This window comes from Triturus cristatus, chromosome 1_1, assembly GCF_964204655.1.
Source record: "Triturus cristatus chromosome 1_1, aTriCri1.1, whole genome shotgun sequence".
Taxonomy (NCBI): Eukaryota; Metazoa; Chordata; class Amphibia; order Caudata; family Salamandridae; genus Triturus; species Triturus cristatus.
This window is the reverse complement of record NC_140579.1, coordinates 917,206,727-917,225,906: the sequence shown is the minus strand read 5'-3', so window position 1 is coordinate 917,225,906 and position 19,180 is coordinate 917,206,727. Positions and strand designations below refer to the sequence as shown.

Genomic DNA, 19,180 nt, shown 5'->3' with positions numbered 1-19,180 from the left:
ACCTTCGGAGAGCTGACAGAGCGCCTCATCATGTATGCCGCCGGGTCTGCGTAGATGGCTTCACTGCGGGGTGGTAGGCGGTCAAAGCGGGCACTGGGCGACCTGACAGGTGAGTAAAGCGGAGGTCGATTGTAGGTGTTTTGACTGGGAGACCGTGGCACAGAGCGGGAGCGAGGCTGGAAGGATAGCCTACGAAGAGAGTCTGAGGCACCGTCAATTTCATCGTAGTACATGGGCTGCCGTCCATTCCCCGGCATCCATACAGACCCATCTGGCTGCCGACCATAGCTATGGGGCTCCTTCCAGTCCCGGGGGTGAAAGAGGCCACCATTGCGGAAGGCTGGCCTCTTCTCTTCCACTGGCCATTGGTGGTTGACCCGCTCGAAGGCAGGCATGGAACAGATGCTATCTGGGCGTATTTCAGGAGGGAAGAACGGGTAATCCTCAGCATATTGTGGCGAGTAGGGGTCGTAGTAATCTCGTACTCCATCAGGCACAGGGAAGAACCTGCTGGGGCTGAAAAACAGAAAGAGGCATTAAACCAGCTCTATGCACTGCTTAAAAAATACACAGCCCGTGAACAACCAAACCACAACCACACAAAATGAGCACCGTAAAAGTTTTAATGATCTCAAGTCTAGGCTGCCATATTTTCTTATGCCCGATATAGACATGTATAGTGATCGTACCATGCAGTCTCCCTAGCCCCTTTCAAGCATGCCCCACACAGATTTCACGCTATTATTTACCAGTTTTGCTCCGTACACAAAGTCACTTACAAAATGGCTGCTCAGCATGCATCTCCTAGGCATGCTCTTTGCAGAGGTAGAGATCAACATGTTCCTCCAAGACAGGGGTACCCGCAAACATTTGCCCAGGGGCCACAAAGTACGGTCTATGGTGCGACCGAGGGTTGCACTGATGCCAACATGGTGGTGGTAGGGGGTCTGGGTGGGTCAGGGATTGTGTAAGGAGGTCTAAAAAAATAAAAATAAACGGGCAAGCATTTATTTGCAAGTTAATAAATGCTTGCTCATTTATTCGAGATTTTTTCTTAATATTAGTGCTCAGCAGCTCTTGTTCACCAGAGGGGCGCATATAAAGGTCAAGAGGGCCGCATGCGGCCCCCGGACCGTACTTTGAGTATCACTGCTCTAAGGCATACACCTTACAATCACAACGCTCAGGCTAACTCTCACTGATATGTCACATGGATATGTTAGATATGGAGTCATGGTGGGTGGCTTTGCTTGCTTACTGTTGCTTACTGTTTAAGGACTAGCTCCGCATTCTAGATCGGGTGCTCTCGGCTTACCTCTGCAGTTCCTCAGGAGGAGAAGCTCCGCGACGCAGGTTCACCCACTGCTGCAACTGCGTCATGGAACTCTGGCGTTGTGCAACTTTTTCGAGGTTAGTGCGTGGAACAAAGCGGCGGTGTGCCAAGTTATCACCCTCCACTGGTGGGTAGGCGGTACTGCCTGGTCTGTTCAGTGACTGAAACTGCCAACCATTGGGCTGAAGGGTTCGGTTCACAGAGGATGAGCTTCGGGGGGCATTGGGGTATGGACTCCCTGGTTCTGAGGGCATCTCCTGTGGGGTAGGCAACCCATTTGACTTGAGAGGTGGAACCTCCTTTTTGCTTTCCATGCGCTCTGCCCTTCGTTCAATCTTTTCCGAGCCTCGTCCATCACCCTCTCCTCTCTGTTTCTCCAGCTCAGCCCTCTGACGCTCCTGATGGGACAAGAACCCGTGGTGGTCGTGGCTGGGTGGTGTGTTCTCTGTGTCCATCGCCTCCTTCCTAGAATACATACAATATTACTATTAATTAGCAAACATACGATTTGGGGACTTTCCAAAGTGACGAACTCTCTCCACCGTAAAGAGATATCGGCACCAAAAGTCATCAGTGGTGACCAAGTACCTGCAAGAAAGTACTGTATAGAGTGAAGAAGATCTGCTGCCAGAGACCACCCACACCAGGACCTTTGATTGACACAGGGGATAGTCTTTTTTATTTTTCCTACTTGGAAAGCCTCAACAAAGTTGAAAAATAGTACAACCCCAGGGATATAATGCAGAGTTGACACAAGTACTAATGTCAACGAGGGGGCAGCTGTGCAACAACCTGTGTCACAGACATTTTCATAGAGATTATCACAATCCTCTTGGTGCCAACAACACCAGCCTGCTGTTTCTGAAGCACTGAGCATTGTTTATGAGATGCTGACAAAGTGTCAGCTTTCTGATTCTCTCCTTTCACCTACTCTGAAGGTGCTGCTCTGTACTTAATGGGTCACTGAAAGTTTAACCATTTTTCCACTTAATATGAAGCTCACCTATGCAATCTTTCTGGACATTTTTACCGAGCAGTACCATTAAACCTAGACTCACATAGAAGGTTCTGCTTGTGTTTTCCTTTTCCTATAGACTAAAGGATTATGTTACTTACCCTGTACGCATCTATTCATAGCGTGTAGTGCTGCAGATTCACTTGCTATGCATACTCCTGCCATCTAGTGTTGGACCCGGACTTTGCAAGTAGTTTTTTTCGAGGAAGCTTTATGATCGGCATTGTGCGTCGATTCTCCTCCCTCTCAAGGCATGGGTCTGGCTTGACAGTGCAGCTGTCTACAATACTTTTTTGCTACCAATCATTTAAAAGACAGAGTGGGCTTATGGCTCCTCCTATCGGAGTATGTCTCTCGCAGCTAACGCTACTGGCAGTCTGATGAATCAGTCCACCTTCAATGGAGTGATTGCACTGCAATGCATGAGGGACTACTTTACACCTGAGATGTCTACTGAATCATCACACAATTTTATGCAATAGTTGTACTGCAGATAGAAAGTAGTCATTTTTATTTTATTTTATCATCATTGCAGCAGGATTTATTACAGGATTTATTAAACACTTTAGTCAGGGCTCAATTTGAAACCTAGATCTATATACTTTGCCAATGTTTATTTATATCAATGTGCTTACGCTTGATATTTTTCAGTGATACAGAGGGGTGACTTAATAACCTTGAAGGTCACCTCAGCTTATCTAGCTCTGGCAAGCTGGTGAACTAGGAATAAGGGTAGTAGGTAAGATCTACATTTTTGTGAAACACTTGAAGCAGTCGTAGTGTCGGAGAATGGGGGATTGCCTAAATCGAGGTACTTAAAGATAGGGACATTAATGAATTATTACAGGGGCAAGTTACTTTTTTAGGGAAATATTTCATTAATCAGAGAAAATATATCCACTGCGTAGACACTCTGTCGGGCAGGAATATTGTTTTGAACTTGAAAGGCCAACTTAATTAATCATACTAACATCAGACAGAGGGCAGGGAATAGTTTTCCTTTTCAGTGCGGCTATGTGAACCAGTCCAGGAGAAAGGGGCTGTGCTGACCTGTCAGATGGCTGAACATGCATGTTGGAGGCCTCACTCATGGCTTGGATCCAGGACTCCATCTCCTCTGCACTTTCAGCGCTGAAGATATAGGTGCGGATACCAGCGTGCTCCGCCTGCGGAGAGATGCAGTTCTCATTACTGTCTAGAGATTCCCCTGGTCGGCAGATGGTCACCTGGAGACAAAAAGGTAGAAGATGAGTCAGACTGCATTCCAGGTATAACTGAAAATGCAAGTACATCTAGGTGCTCAAGAAATAGGAAGCACTCAACGCACTACCTGGGGGTCAAATTAAAATTAGAAAGTAAAGCAGTGCAGGCTTTTGTTTTTAGTGAGGAACATCACCCAAAGCCTTGTTTGCAACACTCTAGAAGCCAAAGTCATTCAAACCCTATTCAAGGCATTTTAAAGCCCACCCTTTGGTTACTGCAAGTAGAAGAAGCCAATTGGGACAACGTGGCACTCTTCAGAGATGCCTCAAATATTTGGCTTCAGAAATGGTCACATGAATCCAGATACGCAGTAAAATGTTTTGTAGGGAAATTGAGACACTCTTCAACAAGCCAGAGCCTGTAAAGCTGACCGTCTTGAAAAAGTAAGTTAGGTGCACTTGACTTCGTTGTTGCTTTCAAACATTTCAGAGGCGTCAGCTAGTCCGATTTCATCAAGTGACCAATGATGTACATAGCCCAATTGGTTCTCAATTTCCCTACAGAGCGGTTTCACTCTGCTCAGACTGGCTGACTTGATTTTCTCTAGCGTCGGGCAAGTACCTGGCTCTGAAGCATAATTAAGCATCGTAGGGGCTAAGCTTTTTTTTTAATTGAGGCATCGTTGCTGTCGTAGTAAGCAGATAAAGCTCCTGCACTCGGAATCCCCTGACCTCACCCAACCCATCTCAGAATTTCTAAGCTCATCTATTCAATCATCTCCTGTGGCCCCACATTCTCATCTGTAGCCTTCCCGGTTTCTCTATCATAACATCTGTTTTCTCACCCACAGCATCACCAACGTCTCATTATAGCCTCCCTGACAGCTCACCCGTGGCCTCCTTCACACATTTCACTTGGTTCACCAAATGCATCACATCTGGATTTACCACTGCCTAACCCATGCCATTTACTACCTGCCATTCATGACATGCAGGATCCCCAATATTTCCCAGAGAAGGCACAACTTCTCAGCGGCTGTATCTTTAACTCCTCACCTATGCCACACCCAACTTCTCACCTGCAACAGCCACCATTTCTCACCCATTATGCCATCATCTTCTCTTCTACCGCCATCCAGACTATTCGCCCAAAAATTCCACGGCTGACCTCAATACTAGCCTATATCCGAATTAGAACCCATGGTGCACTTCACCATCCACTTTACAATGTCTCTGCCAGAATCCGGAACTGAACCTGAGCATGCGCTCCAGCTATGGGTGAGAACTTCACACAACCTGCCTCATGCAGGTAGTCCCACCCCATAAATGTGCCAGCAGGTGCTTGACACCAAGAGCTGTAGCCGGAAGCCCATGCAATGCAAGTTAGAGAAGCGTGTAAACACAATGAGGAAATCAACATTCACTAGCACATCATGATGCCCACAGATTCATGCACGAACGTAAGTGACCCTCTACTTGAGGCATGCAGAGCAAATGCACCCCTGTAGCGGTGTTATTTTTAAGCATGCAGTGCTAGTTTATCCCTTCAGGGGTAGCATCTTTCAAGCATGCAGCAAATTGTAAGAAAGGCAGTACCTCTCAGTGAGGGTCTGTGGAAGGTCGCTCTGTTGTCCAGGGGCCCCTCACGTAAGAATTAGAAGGAAAGACAGAGAGAGACAAGGTCTAACCACCAAACACAAAGTGCAAAAGAAGGCAGCGGAGAGGCGTGGGAACATAAGGGAGGTAAAAATGTAAGATTGGAAGACAGAATGGGGAGGTGGAATGGGAAGTGGGGTAATTAATACTGGAGGGTAGCAGACTTTGGCAGGGAGGGGAGACTGGTAGAATGCGAGCATGATGAAGGCAGGACTGGGAAATAGAGTAAGGTGGAGAGAGAAATAGCAACAGGGCAGTGAGCTGGAGTGGCGATTTAATTCCGCGAGGGTGTGGGGTGGTTTGAACATATAGGTGGGGAATTATGGAGGAGTTAAGACAGGTGCATGGAAGGGTAGTGGGCTAGGGAGAAGGAGGAGGAAAGTGTGCCGGGTAAAGTGGCAGGAGAAGAAGCTGATAGGTGGGCCGAAGGCAAGAGAAGCCTAAGAGAGATAAGTAAGGTGGGAATAAAGCATTGTAAAGAAACATAAGTATGGAAGGGCAGAGAGGGAAAGAAGGCAGAATGCCAAAGGAGGCAGGGAGTCAGGCAGTGGTATTGTAAAGTGGGACAGGCATGTAGGTAAGAAGCTGTTGGGGGCATAGAAGGATAGGGGCAGAACATTCACCAGAGAAACATACAGGGGTGCTTGCTTGTGCCCGGTGTCTAATGCTGGGCACTTCCCAGTTGGGTTCACCACGGGCGCCGCTTGTGAGACATGGGTAAAGGAAGACACTGTGTGGGTAAGAAAAGGCCTCAGTGGTCCTGGGGGACTTATTTTCATTCCGAGTTGTGTTTTTCATGTCAACAACTCAATTGATATGTTGTACCATCTGGTCGAAAGAAGAGAAGGCTGGAGGGGGTCTCAAGGACCACTGCATGGGTAGTGCTGGGAGTACATGTGAAGAAGAGAGCTGAACCGGAAGGAACCTGCTCTCCATCTCCTCTCTAGCATGCTGGAGTTGGAGCTCTGGTAAACGCAAAGTGAAGTTCATTTCTTTCAGACTCCTACTCTGAGTCCCCAATAAAAAGCACAACATTTGTTTGACAACTCATTTCAGAAAGCTCCTATTTTTTTTTTTTAACTAAAGAACCTGTGGAATTTCTGTGCGACACTTCTACATAGTAATTATTTTTAAGGCTCAGTTAGCAAGGAGGACATAATTAACATGGGTCCCACTGCTCGAATGGCATAAGAATGTGCTTTGAGATCACAGCGGTGCATTGGCGGAGTTGTATGTGGGGTTGCCTAGTCAAAGAGCAAGACGCTCAAGTGCTTTGCCAGGACCCCCAGATGAGTCCCAGTGGTGGAAAAGGGAAGAATACAAGAGCGGACGTGCACTAGCAGAGGGGTGAGTGGCTCCATGCCTGTGCACAGCTCAGAGTTCAATCTTAATGCTTTTCTGTCATTTTTTTAATTTCCACTTTTTTCCTCACTTGAGTACTATTATTTTTTGTGCACACTTTTGCATGTGATAATCGGTTTCAAGGTTGGCGTTAGAGGCACGTTAGACAAAACCCTGAGTTTGGGGAGCTATCGATACTCAATGTACCTTTCATTTCTAGGCATTAACCCTCAATGTGGTTTTCCTGATGAAGGTGCCATGTTCGCTGAAACGTGCGTCGATACATTGAAAAACCAACATTGCATCATTTTATTTATCCCTATATTTTATCCTTGTCCCTTATCTATTCCTTTGACTCTGTTTTTTAGTATATTGTATGTACATATTGCAATGTTATGTTATATTATTTTATGTGAATATTTAGACTCCATTTTGTGAAATGACATCAAAGTACTTATAGTTGCACTAATCTTGTGACATAGCTTTTTAATAATTTTTGTCTTAAATCGTGCTACATTGTTCAGTCACTTCATGTATGTCTAGTGTCCATTGATCTAGAACCTCATGAATTCATGAGCTTCGTGCCATTTTCTAACAACAGTTTGTATTAATGAAATTGAGATATATTTTTATAATTAACACTGGTACATTGAGTCTAGTGCTATTACTGTAAATTTATAGTCTGATATATTTTATGACCATTTAGTTGCCTAAGGATTTCTCATACTAATGATTGCACAGCAGTGGTGGTTGTGCCAGGAATGAGGTACATTGGCAGAGCCGGGTGCGAGCGTCTGCACTGAAACAGAGCAAGTGTTGCAGGTCTTGGCCGAAGATACATCAATAAATATTAACAGAATAGCAAAGACGCCAATCTAGTTTTAAACCACACTGGGCGCACGCACCTGACTCCCAAGGTTGATTTTAGAAGTGGGAATGAATTAATTAATGAAAGAATATTTATAGAGGGCATCGGAGACCTCAAAGGTATCCTGGCGCTTGCCTCTTAGAAGAAAACCGGTCAGAGAACTTTAGCCACGGCGTAGTTTATGCTGGGATGAACCAGGTTTTTAATGCATTTCTAAACCAGAAGAGATCTTGTTGTGCTCCGGATTAAGGCGGGAGGCTATTCCACAGTTGTGCGGCCATTGCTGAGAACGCTGTCAGTCTCAGTTTTATAGATTTTAGGGCTACAAAGAATACAACGAGCCCTGTATGATGTGCTAATACAAAATATTAAAATGCAAGACGAAGACTGTCACGGATTTTTTTTAGGTACGTCTTTTAATGATGAAGTTGAGCTGATCTATAAAGGGAGTTGATGGTAAAGGCGTACAAAGGGGTTTGTTGGGCTATTCCATGAAGATCTAACCATTTTGTGGTGTCAGAATCAATTCTCCCGGTGCTGTATTCCTTTTAACAACAGCGGTGTTCTCAAGACGGATTAGACACCAATGATCTTGCATAATTAATGAACGCACAAATGAATTCAAAGCAAACTCTGCACGAATGACAGGCCTACAAGTTGACAATCAATGCGCTCTTTCATCTGGGTTATGCTCGGTTCTCTCAATATTCGGGGCACCCTTTGTAAGAGGAAACAGGAGACTTACCGGGCCACAGAGGAATCTGGAATGACTCTTCAGCGGTGCTTGAGCACAGTCGTGGATGAGACTGCGGGGATCTAATGCGCCAGAAGCGTAGATTATTCGGTTAGGATGTATGTCCGAAATATCTCTGTAGTTCAGGAACATACAACCAGGGCCCCTGAAATTATGCAATTCGGTGGCCTCTGTGTTTCCCACATAATTATGGATTGCCACATAATCGATCATCTGCTGTACAAGCTACAGATTTTAACTAATATTTTTGTTTCTTGCTCAAATAGTTTGAAAGTTACTAAAATTGTGCTGAGCCGTGCATGCAACTCCTCTTCTGTATAGCTCTTCAAGTCTTCTAACCACCCCCTAGCCTTCTACCGGCCAATCAGCAAGCGGAGACATTAGTGGAAGGGGCGAGTAGGTGCTAGGATGGGAGTCCGGAAGTTTCGCAAAAGGCAAGTAGGGACTGGGCTTCAGGCACAACAAACAGACGGCTCATACCCTGTCTCACTCTCTGAGGGACCGAATAGATTTGTGGCCCTAAAAAGTGTTTTGCAAAACCACATCCAGCTGTGAAGGACGTCCAAAGGCAATGCCCCTCTCTCTCCCTCCCTCCATCCCCCCCACCCGCCCCCCTTCCCCAGCACTGACCTTGAAGGTGAACTTGCGGGTGATGTTGTCCGTGGGCTGCGCGGCAGAGATGCAGAAGCTCAGGATGGGGATGCTTCCGAGAACGCCCTCCTCCTTCTCATCTAAGGAAGAGAGTGGCCGTTTTAAGACGGAAAACCAACAGCACCAAGACAGACTTTAGAAGGGACAGAACAGCAACGCCACGAACATGCAAGGCAGCTGCTCGTGAGGCCATCAAGAGATGGCAGGCCGCCGCCAGAGTAATGGAGCATTCGAAGGTACGCTATCATGGACAGAGAAGAAAGACCCAACAAGAGAGCCCACCGTCAGCCACAGAGAGGATGCAACTTCAACCTCAGAGATGCAAACCCCAAAACGAACACTCGATATAGCTCTCTTGAAAGCCTGGGTCGTCTCCACACTCGCTCAGCCAGGGTGCGGTTGTACTGCGCTATTTGGTCGTGGGTCCTGGCTGCAAGCTTACCCAAGGTCAGAAATCACCTATCTCCATAAATACCTTCCACTCTCTGCCGGCTTACTGCATGCGCTCTTCTGTTCCACACACACAGGATGACAATATAGGATGTTAATAATGCATGGGTGCCCGGGGCATTGCACAGCCCTTGGCCGCCACCGCAGCTACAAGCAGCAGGTACCTGGGAAGCTAGGAGACAGCCCTGGATGAGACACTGAATGGGGGAAGCTGTTGGCAGGAGAAGGAACGGGACAATTAGGGTAATGAGCAGAGGAGGTGGGTAGCAGAACACTGGAGCAAAAGAAGGAAGAAGAATTTGGGAAAGAAAGGAGGAAATAGGGTGTGAAAAGTAGAGCGAGAAACCCAGAGAAAAGAAGGAAGCGAGATACAGTGAGTCAAAACGGATGGGTAAACAAATCAGTCGGGATGGTAGAGGAGTGGTGAAGTAAGAGTTACTCCTGTTCCAAGGATTCCTGCCCCCCCCAAACATCACATTACACCATAAGTCCCAATGCACCCCCACCCCACCCCACCCACCCCACCCCACCAGGTCATATCTATTCCATAAGAGAGGTCCATCTCCCTCCCCTGTATCTTACAGAAGCACTGGGTGCATCTTTTGGTAACAGATTGATACATCAGTCCCTGGTTACCTCCAATCCCTCCCACTATCCGCCCCATACATAGGTTTTCCACCCCTCTAGTCAGATTGACTTGGTTGCTCTTTTCATCGTGCTGTCTCAAACATTCTTGCTGCGTCACTTTTTACTCTGCACATCAGTCCGCAGCGGCGCGCACCGTGGCAGGACTACGCAACCCTGCGCGAATAGACTCACCTTTGTAGTAGAAGAGGCACCTGTCCACCAGGACGAACCATCGCTTGTTCCACTTTTTCACCCCGGAGCTGGCCTGGTGGAGAGTCAAGCAAGAGAGTGAAGAAGAGTGCTAGAGAACCAGGAAGCCCTCTAGCATGTCCCTCGAACACTACGAGGAAAGGGGGATGCTGGAAGGTCAATGAGACCTTTGAACAGGTCTGTTTTGTGGGGCCTGGAGCTCTTAAGGCGGGCGCAGGGGACATCACCTTTAGAACCAGGTTGTGAATAGGTTAAATAAACATGTACCAAATTTACTAATGAGGATTGCTTCAAGGAGTTTATCAGCTGCCTTGTTATCTTTTAAGTTAGTGAGTGTTTACAGAATGTTTATATTACATGTGCAGTTTACGTAGTAGGTACGCAATAGGGGTCTTTCTGGGTTTGAAAGGATTGCTTGCATCGTATACAGTATGGGGTGGTGGAGAGGATGGTGGTGTCAATTTTTAATTACGGGTTCTAGGATGTGCTTAAATGCCACACTGCTTTGTGGTCGCTGGGAAAGAGATCTCAACAACCACTGGGCTTGCTTTTTACAGTGAGTAAAGTATCTGCTACTTATCTTAAAAGTTAAGGGTCGCTAGAAAGACTATTTAAAGCCACATTCCTTTAGAGAAAAATAAAAAATCGTTTCTTTCTGCATATTCACAACCCCATATTGCATGCCATCATAAAAACCCACATATGTTCCTTAAAATCCTGCATGGAAAATGGACCTTGAATTAAACGTTTACCTCCATTACTTATTTTGAATGCACCTCTGCTTCCCTTATGCATACCACTTCTGTATATAAACTACTCTATATCTCATGTCCGTCCGAAGCTTTTTTTGAAATCATAACGTATATTAATTCCAGTATGCATTTGTTTCACCCCTTCAAATGATCACACCTAATTAACCGATGTGCCGTAAAGAAACTAGAGTAAATGCATGAAATGGTTTCCTTTAGTATGCACGAATAGCCTCAATAACCAATGGACTGACCACTAACGATCATCATTCCAACTTTATTTCGATCATACAAGATCATAAAAGTAAACAGCACATTGTGGATAAAATATAAAAGGGTAAATAATCCTGAAAAGCATTAATACCATATAAAATAGTTTAAAACGCAGGGAGAGAAATTAAAAAATGTCATAAAGTGTATTTAAATAGACAGAAAGCGTTAATACCATACAAATATGAATAAAAATCGGGGGGTGGGTGGGGGGGGGGGGGGGGGGCTGGGAATTGACATGTCATAAAGTGCATTTAGTGCGCCTGATCCAAAGCGCATGCCAGTGTCTAGACAGACCAAAAACCACCACTCTACGGGTATCAGTCATCAGAGTTCTGATCACCTCGAGATAGTGGCTCAGGCCGACTACTGTACACAGTGCAATTATCCATTTTTTCCTTGAGAGTTGATAATGAGGGTAGAAAAATAGCAGATGTGCAATCGCTTCTGAGCTGGCATTACACGCAGGACAAAGATCATCGTCAGCAGCATCATTTGACCACTTTGAGCAAAACTGTTTTGTGGGGAGGGTCTTAAATCGTAACTGGAAAAATAGTTTGCGTGCCATTGGAGGGACAATTTCATCTATTGTGTCCTCAAAACGATAGACTGATTTAAATCTAGAAATTCAGAAGTTAGGCGACCCTCGCTTTTTACTAGTGCTGTATTGGATATGGCTTCCCAGAACCTTTCTTTCAGTTTTGTTCGAAGGATGGTGGCTAAACCATCCGGTTTTATCCAGAACCCTTCTATCTCGATCCTCTCGAGTAGCTCTCTCACTGATCTAAAACATGGGGATTGAGGATGTCGATGGTAACTTCAGGAGCACCATCAAAGGCTCCCGATAAGAGGCTAGCTCGTCCACTGACCATAGCCTATGCCAGAACATTAAAAGTTTGTAGCTTATTTTGTGTGCTAACTGCCTGTGTGCAAGATCCAGATAGAGGGGCATCAGCGGAGTGCTAGATGGCAAATCCACCAGGGATCTAAGGAACCGGTTTTCAGTTGTAAATAAACAATTAGTGTTACCAGTGCCCCACAGCTCGGCTCCAAAGAGAATGCCTCCTAAAAGCTTGATATTATAAATTTCCAGGGCAAAGGCGAGCTGTCTGGAGTGTTTTCTTGTGTATTTTGGTAATATTTGCAGTCAGATGTATTAATTGCAATTTAGCTTTCTCGATATGCGCGGCCCAGTTGATTGTTGGAGTCAAGCGGATGCCAAGATAATCAAATGCATCCACTCACTCCAACTTGCTGTTTCCGATTAACACTGGTCTTTTAATGGGGTTGGCCGCTCCTTTTTTAAAAAACCATGTACTTTGTTTTTGACTCATTTAACACCAACCCTCGGGCATTACAGAACTTTAAAAAATCATTTAAGAGCTGTTGAAGTCCCTGCGGTGATTTAGAGATTAAAAGGGTATCGTCGGCAAAGAGCAGAGCAGGTACCTTCTACACCAATTTTAGGAGCATCGCACCCATCTCTGTCTAAAAAAATCGACGACTCGTGAACATGAAGGTGGTACTCTGCTGCACACTGTTTGGCACTGCTCCGCGTTAGCAAGATTCTGGAGGGGGGTTATGGCGTGCCTCTCTGAAGTGCTGGGTTGGGACCTCCCCAACTCCCCGAAGCTGGTCCTGCTACATGTTATGGACGACATAGGAGGTAACATATACAAGCGCCATCTTATGCTCCTAGGGTTTACCTCGGCCAAGAGAGAGATCGCTAGAGCCTGGAAGACTCCGAGGGCGCCCTCGGTGTCTGCGTGGAAAAATGGCATGGAGTTCTGTATGGGTCTGGAGATTACCATCTTTGTGGCCAGGGGGTGCCCGCTTAAACATTTTAAAATTTGGAAGCGGTGGGCGGATTATCGCGGCTTAGAGCTGAAACCCATCTCCATAGCCAGGTCCCCTGACCTGGCTTCAATCCCACCTTAACTCGCATGTGATATCGCCCCTTGGGCATCAACAGATCATGTTTATGTAGACACGGTTGTTCTGTGGTGTTGCTCTGGAGTATGTACAAGTGCGATGGGGGGTGGGTTCATGGGGTTTCTGATTTGTTTTTATTTTCTTAATATTTCATATGTATTGCTTTTCAATTGTCCTATTTTTATTATTGAAACTGTCAAAGTCAATTCAATGTACATTTCATATGCAGAAGTTGCTGGGGTACAGTGCTCTGCGCTATATTTGTTATTTGACAAATAAAATATGTTCTTAAAAAAAAAAAAATCAACGACTCCATTAATAACAAGCATTTGCAATGCAATAGGTCTCGCATTTACGCAAGATTAAGCTATTGGCATTGTAAATGAAAATGCCTTTTTAAAAAAAAACAAATAAAAGGCATTGTCATCTACAATGCCAATAGCTTAAACTCGCGTAAATGCGAGATCTATTGCATTGCACATGCTTGTTTTAAAAAGCCTCAATATTTGAAAATTACATCCTCTCACTTGCAAACAGGAACTTAGTTTCCATATATTTAGCCCCCCCCCCCCCCTTTCAAAGAACCTGTTTGCTCGCACAAGGCAAAATGCCAAATCGGTGGTGGAATGTAACAAACACGTAAAACATATGAAACATACATGCATCTTCTGTTAATGTGAGTTAGGGCCTACATCATCTTCATTGGCTTTTGGCTAGATGTGCACTATAGAAATACTACATACATATACACAGACATACCTACATACATACACATATACAGACATACATACACATATACAGACATACATACATACACACATACTGACAGACATACATACAGACATACCTATATACATACATACAGACATACATACATACATACAGACATGCATACATACATACATACATACATACAGACAGACATACCTGCATACACACGCAAAAACCAGTAGATAGGGTTGTCCAGTAGAGGTAGAGCTGGTTTTGGTAGCTTGGTGGTCAGGGTTCCTATTGTAAACAGGGGCCTGAAGATTGAAGGCTTGAATTTTGCAACACAGTCAGCCTTTCATTCTTTTAGGGCATCAAAATGAGCACCGCTGAGGGCTGCGAGTGGCGCAGTAATCCCGATGTTACTGTTCATGAGAGATACCGTCTGCATTGAGATTGCCACTCATGGGGAGATATCACGACTTGAAGTTGAGAGGTTTATCTGTGCAAAGAATCGAAAATGTCCGTGTGAAAAAACAGCTGAGAAACATATGGGAATCGGACGGGCTAGTTTCGTAATATTCTGAATTCCCACAACAAAGTAATAATTTGTGAGAAGTTGGCCTGGCATATGCTGGTCACTAGTTATAGTGGCCACCTTGCACCAGTCCAATTCGACTCTTATGGTAGATAGGTATAAGACAACCTTTTAAAGAAAGCTATCCTAGTGGTAGCTGTGGAGAGCAGCCTTCAGGCTAAGTCTCAGAGGAATGTAAAGCAGCTTGCTTTACTTTATAATCTCTTGATTTACCAAATGAAAGGACACCACACAGGTATATATATCAAATATATATGTATTTATTTCTAGACACACTCTACTAATCTCTTTATGAGATTAGAAGTCAGGAACATATGCACAAATCAATGTTTCACAACAAATTAAGCACTTATATGGCTGGGGCCCTAGGGGCGTACCGGACCATATACGAAAAAAGAGGTTTAGGAATGTCGACTTGCAAGGGGACAAGGCCTAGGGCCTTTAGAATCGCTGGGGCCTCACTAATCCACCCAAGGCAGGTAAGTAAAGGACCCACGGATGACGCGTGCAGTGTGAGAACACAGCCGCGGGTTCCCTATTGATTTCAATGGAGCAAGTCGTGGTTGGATTTTTAAAGTTTTAGGGTACTTCGGAAGAGTCTGCAATCTAACCACTTACAAGGTAAGTACTTCGAGGGCCAACACACACAGGAGCGCCGGAGTGCACGAGTTACCTCACCCAGGGAAGCCAGGTGCATAGGAGTCTTTTGGTGTCGGGTTGCGGCGGCGTTTTCAATGGAAGCCGAAGAAGATTTGCTGCTTGTGAAGACTGGAGAAGTGTCCGGTGGAATCCAAGGCTGGTTTCAGAAGAAGGAAGACCTGAAAGCAGAAGGGACAGTGTTCACAGTCACTTGCCAGTGACCCGGGCCAGGAAGATGGATGCCCACGGTAGTCGGGTGATTTCAGGTGATTCACGGGTGTCTTGACTCTTCAGCCACGAGGTCCAGGAGGCGTCGACGACGACCAGGAGCTGGATTCGGAGTGTCCCATGAAGTCTGCAGCTTACTGAGGTGTCAACAACCGGATTGGAGCCAACAAGCCTTGGCAACAGCAAGTCTCGTGGAATGTGAAGAAAGTCAGCGGTGCAGACCAGCAAGGTCTGAGGGACTCAGCCAGCGAGGGTAAGTCAGGGCAGGCCTGGAGCAACCAGGGGAGCCCTTTGGTGTGATGAAGCAGTCTTCAGGGGACCCACAAGCCAGCCGGCAAGGGATCGCGAAGACGCCTCGTGAGGATTCACTTCACAGGAGCCCACGGTCACTCGGGACGAGGTAGGCCTCTGATTTTCGAGGGAAATCCTGCTGGAGGCTTGGACCACACGTGGTCCAATGCACAAGTTTGTAGAATGTTGGGAAGGGGTTGCAATCGACAGTAGTGCACGGAACCTGGGTATTGCTGTTCCTCTTCACTCGTGGGGTCCACTCGTCTCAGGTTTGCTGGGGACTCACAATGGCCGTCTAGAAGTCAGGAAATCCACTTCTGGGGCTGCAGGGACTCCGGAGGGAAAGTTTGCGACCGTTGATTCAAAGTTTTGGTGCCTGCCAAGCAGGGAGTTCACTCCTTGACTCCAAGGGAGATTCTTCAGTCTTCCAAAGGTAGTGGAACGTCGAAGGTCCAGGATTCTTCTTGTAGAGCGTCGTCCAGGGATATCTAGTTTGCAATGGCAAGGTTTCCCTATCTTATACTAAAGGAAAGGGAGGGACTAGCTCTATGACCACTCCTATGGGAGGGTCAGGGGAGTGGGTGGTTACACCCACTTCCCTTTGTCCAGTTTCGCGCCAGAGCAGGGGCAGGTAGCCCCTAAACCGGTTTGAGCTGGCATATTGTGAGAAGTTGGCCTGGTATATGATGCTCACTAGTTAAAGTGATCACCTTGTACCATGCCAAGCAACCCTTATGGTGTGGTTGTAAGTCAACCTTTTCGGACTAGCTGCCCTAGTGGTAGCGTAGGCTAAGCAGTCTTTGAGGCTAAACTCGTGAAGCGTGTTAAGCCAGCTGTTTTACCAAATGCAACCCCCTTTTATACCAATGAAAGGACACCACACAGATCTATATTCAAAATATATATGTATTTATTTCTCAAAGTAACCCCTAGTCTCTTTATGAGCACAGGAGCACAAATCGTCAAACAAGATTACAGTAGAATACACAGAAGTTGCACTCTATATGGATAGGCCCTGGTGGCCGCTCAAACCATATACTAAAATAGTGGTATAAGTACCACGAACAGAAAAGGGAAAAGGCCTAGGGCCTCTAGAATCGCTGGGCCTACAAGGAGCTAACTTCAGTTAGTGACCAGGAGGTCCACGGGTGGCGTGTGCAGAGCAAATAGTCACACGCATGCTCCCATAGGTTTCAATGGGTGCGTAAAAAGTACAAAGTTACTGCAAAGAGGATCTTCCGGATGGAATATGACCTTAAGATTGGAAACACAGACACTAGAGATGTTACTCTACACTTGGGCACCGGAGTGCCAGCTTTACCTCACCCAAAGGAAGCGGGTGCATAGGTGTCGAAGTGCGTCGGGTTTCTTCTATCGGGTCACTGGAGCCTGTGGACAAAGATGCTGCAGGCGGTCGGTCCGGGAGAGATGCGGTGGATCCAAGGGTGGATCGGAGTTGTAGAAGACCTGTAAGCAGAGGGGACAGTGTTCACAGTCACTAGCCAGTGACCAGCGTGGCACCAGGTGGGTACCAAGCAATGTCGGGTGCAAACAGGAAGAAAGGTGTAGCTTGTCTCTGCAGCCACGTGGTCCCTGGAGGTCCACGACGTCCAGGAGTCGGTTCACGAGCTGTCCCACGCAGGCTCTCGCTGTCGGCGGTGTCGGCGACTTGATCGAAGCAAACAAGCCTTGGCAAAAGCAATTGTTGTGGAGAACAAGATAAGCTGATTGTTCTGACCAGCAAGGTCAGAGGGACTGCTCCTTTGGAGGGGAGCAAGGGCCAGTCTGGAGCAACCAGACCAGCGGTGTATTTCTTGAAGTTCGTCGCCAAGATGGCCACTAGCCAGCGGGCCAGCAACCGGTTAGGCGCGTCGAGTGGCAAAATGCAGAAGGGCCCCACGCAGATCGTGGAGATGCTGGAGGGCTCACCTTTGGTGCAGATGCTGCTCGGGTGTTGGGCTTCTCAGATCCAAAAGCACAACTTGGAGGGAGCCTCGGTTGTTGCACTTGCAGCTTGTCGTGGTCGTTTCAAGATGGCTGGCTCCACGTGTCTCGTTGCCTCCACGGGTCTCCTCTTTTCAGGGACTGTGGATCGGGCGGTGAGAGGTCTGGAGGTCCAGGTCTTGTCAGTCTCTGGGCTCGGGCTTCGGCGGGAGGCGGCGGCAAAGCAGACGTTGATTCGCTGGATGGTGCTTGCGTTAGCAAGGTGGTCAATCCCTGACCACAGAGGAGATTTTCTTCAGTCTTCTGTGCAGCAGAATGTCGAAGTTCCCGTCTTCTTCTTAGTTTCAAGTTGATTCCAGGATGTCTGAAGTCTTAGGACACAGCTCCTACCTTTAAGCGGATTCTAGGGGCCGGACTACCTGCTAGGTCCCTCCCTAAGGGTGGGACCAGGAAGGGGGTGGTTACACCCCCAATCCTTTGTCCAGCTCGCCCCAGGCCCGGGACTGGTGTGCCCCAGGACCGGTTTGAACTGGCATATGCACCGAGGCTCCTTGTGAGCCTCAGGCATGTCTGGTTTCTTTCAAGCCCTACCTGACCAATACACAAAATCCTGTCTGGGGGGGGTGCACGCACCTCCCCTGGCAGGAAACCCTTTGTCCACACCTCCCAAGCTGGAAGGACTCCCAGCAGCAGGAGGGCAGACTTGTGTCTGTGGTGGCAGCATCCATTTTGTGGAGCTGAGGCTATGTCTGATTTTACCCGGGTTTCAGGTACTGTCCATGTCGTGTCCCTCTAGAAGGGTGGAATGCTAACCCCGTCGCCAGAATTGGCGAGGGGTTAGTATTCCAATTCGTATGACACCTTACTCGACATGTTTTGATAAAGCCAAACCAAAGATAGCATTTAACCGCGAGGTTCATAATGCACTTAAGAGTATATGGTATGACGATATCTGGAAACAGTAGAAGGAAGGGGTTCCGACCACTGCAGACAGGCTCAGCTCATGCCAGAGCACCATCTCACATGGAACCAAGCACTCTGCCTTCAGGATTGTTAAGGCCTGCCATAGGAGTGACTTATAGGTTACCAGGTGTCCCATTTAAGGTTAGGTATAGGTATACTACACCTAAGTAAGAGGTGATTACACCAACTTACCCCAGCTGAGTGATCAGCCAGTTGTGTCAAATTGTTAGGCCAAGCATGGGTGGCATAATACATGCTTCAGCCCCTGGCAGGCCTTGGGTACACCAATGCCCTGGGTACCTAGTGTACACTGGTACAGGGGCTGACAGGGTGATCCACTTCCAATTGGTTATGCACCTAGGGTGCATAGTGTTAATTTAGTAGAGAGAACAGCAGGCTGGGGGTCTGATTGGCAGGCCCACAGCCTCAATATGTCAAAAACCAGTGAAGCAAAAAGCAAAAATTTGGGGTGACCATAGGATAGCAGACCCTACTCTCCTACACATATGCACAGAGGAGCCTACTGCTCCCCCAGTGCAGGACTTCAAAGCACTCTAGGAGTGCACCCAGCCAGCCCCAATACACTAAATCCTGTCTGGAAGGTGGTGACACCTCCCTGTGATAGGATGCCTATTGTTGGGCCTCCTCCACTGCGAGTTTCAGTCAGCAGCAGGAGGGCAGCCCAGTGTCTGTGCTGGTGGCATCCATTTTGTGATGCCAGGCTCTTTCAGATTTCTACCGTGTTTCTACA

At 46.8% G+C, this 19,180-nt stretch overlaps 1 protein-coding gene across 1 annotated transcript in view; it reads right to left on the bottom strand.

Annotated features, from left to right (window-relative positions):
• The window catches only part of PLEKHA6 (pleckstrin homology domain containing A6), a 933,224-nt gene that overhangs the window by 374,808 nt on the left and 539,236 nt on the right, over positions 1-19,180 (bottom strand). Inside the window, exons 7-11 of the mRNA XM_085646599.1 lie at positions 10,090-10,162; positions 8,800-8,900; positions 3,399-3,574; positions 1,316-1,798; positions 3-516 (exon numbers count right to left, since the gene is read on the bottom strand). Coding sequence (XP_085502725.1) covers positions 3-516; positions 1,316-1,798; positions 3,399-3,574; positions 8,800-8,900; positions 10,090-10,162 — 1,347 coding nt within the window. The remainder of the gene's footprint in view (positions 1-2; positions 517-1,315; positions 1,799-3,398; positions 3,575-8,799; positions 8,901-10,089; positions 10,163-19,180) is intronic.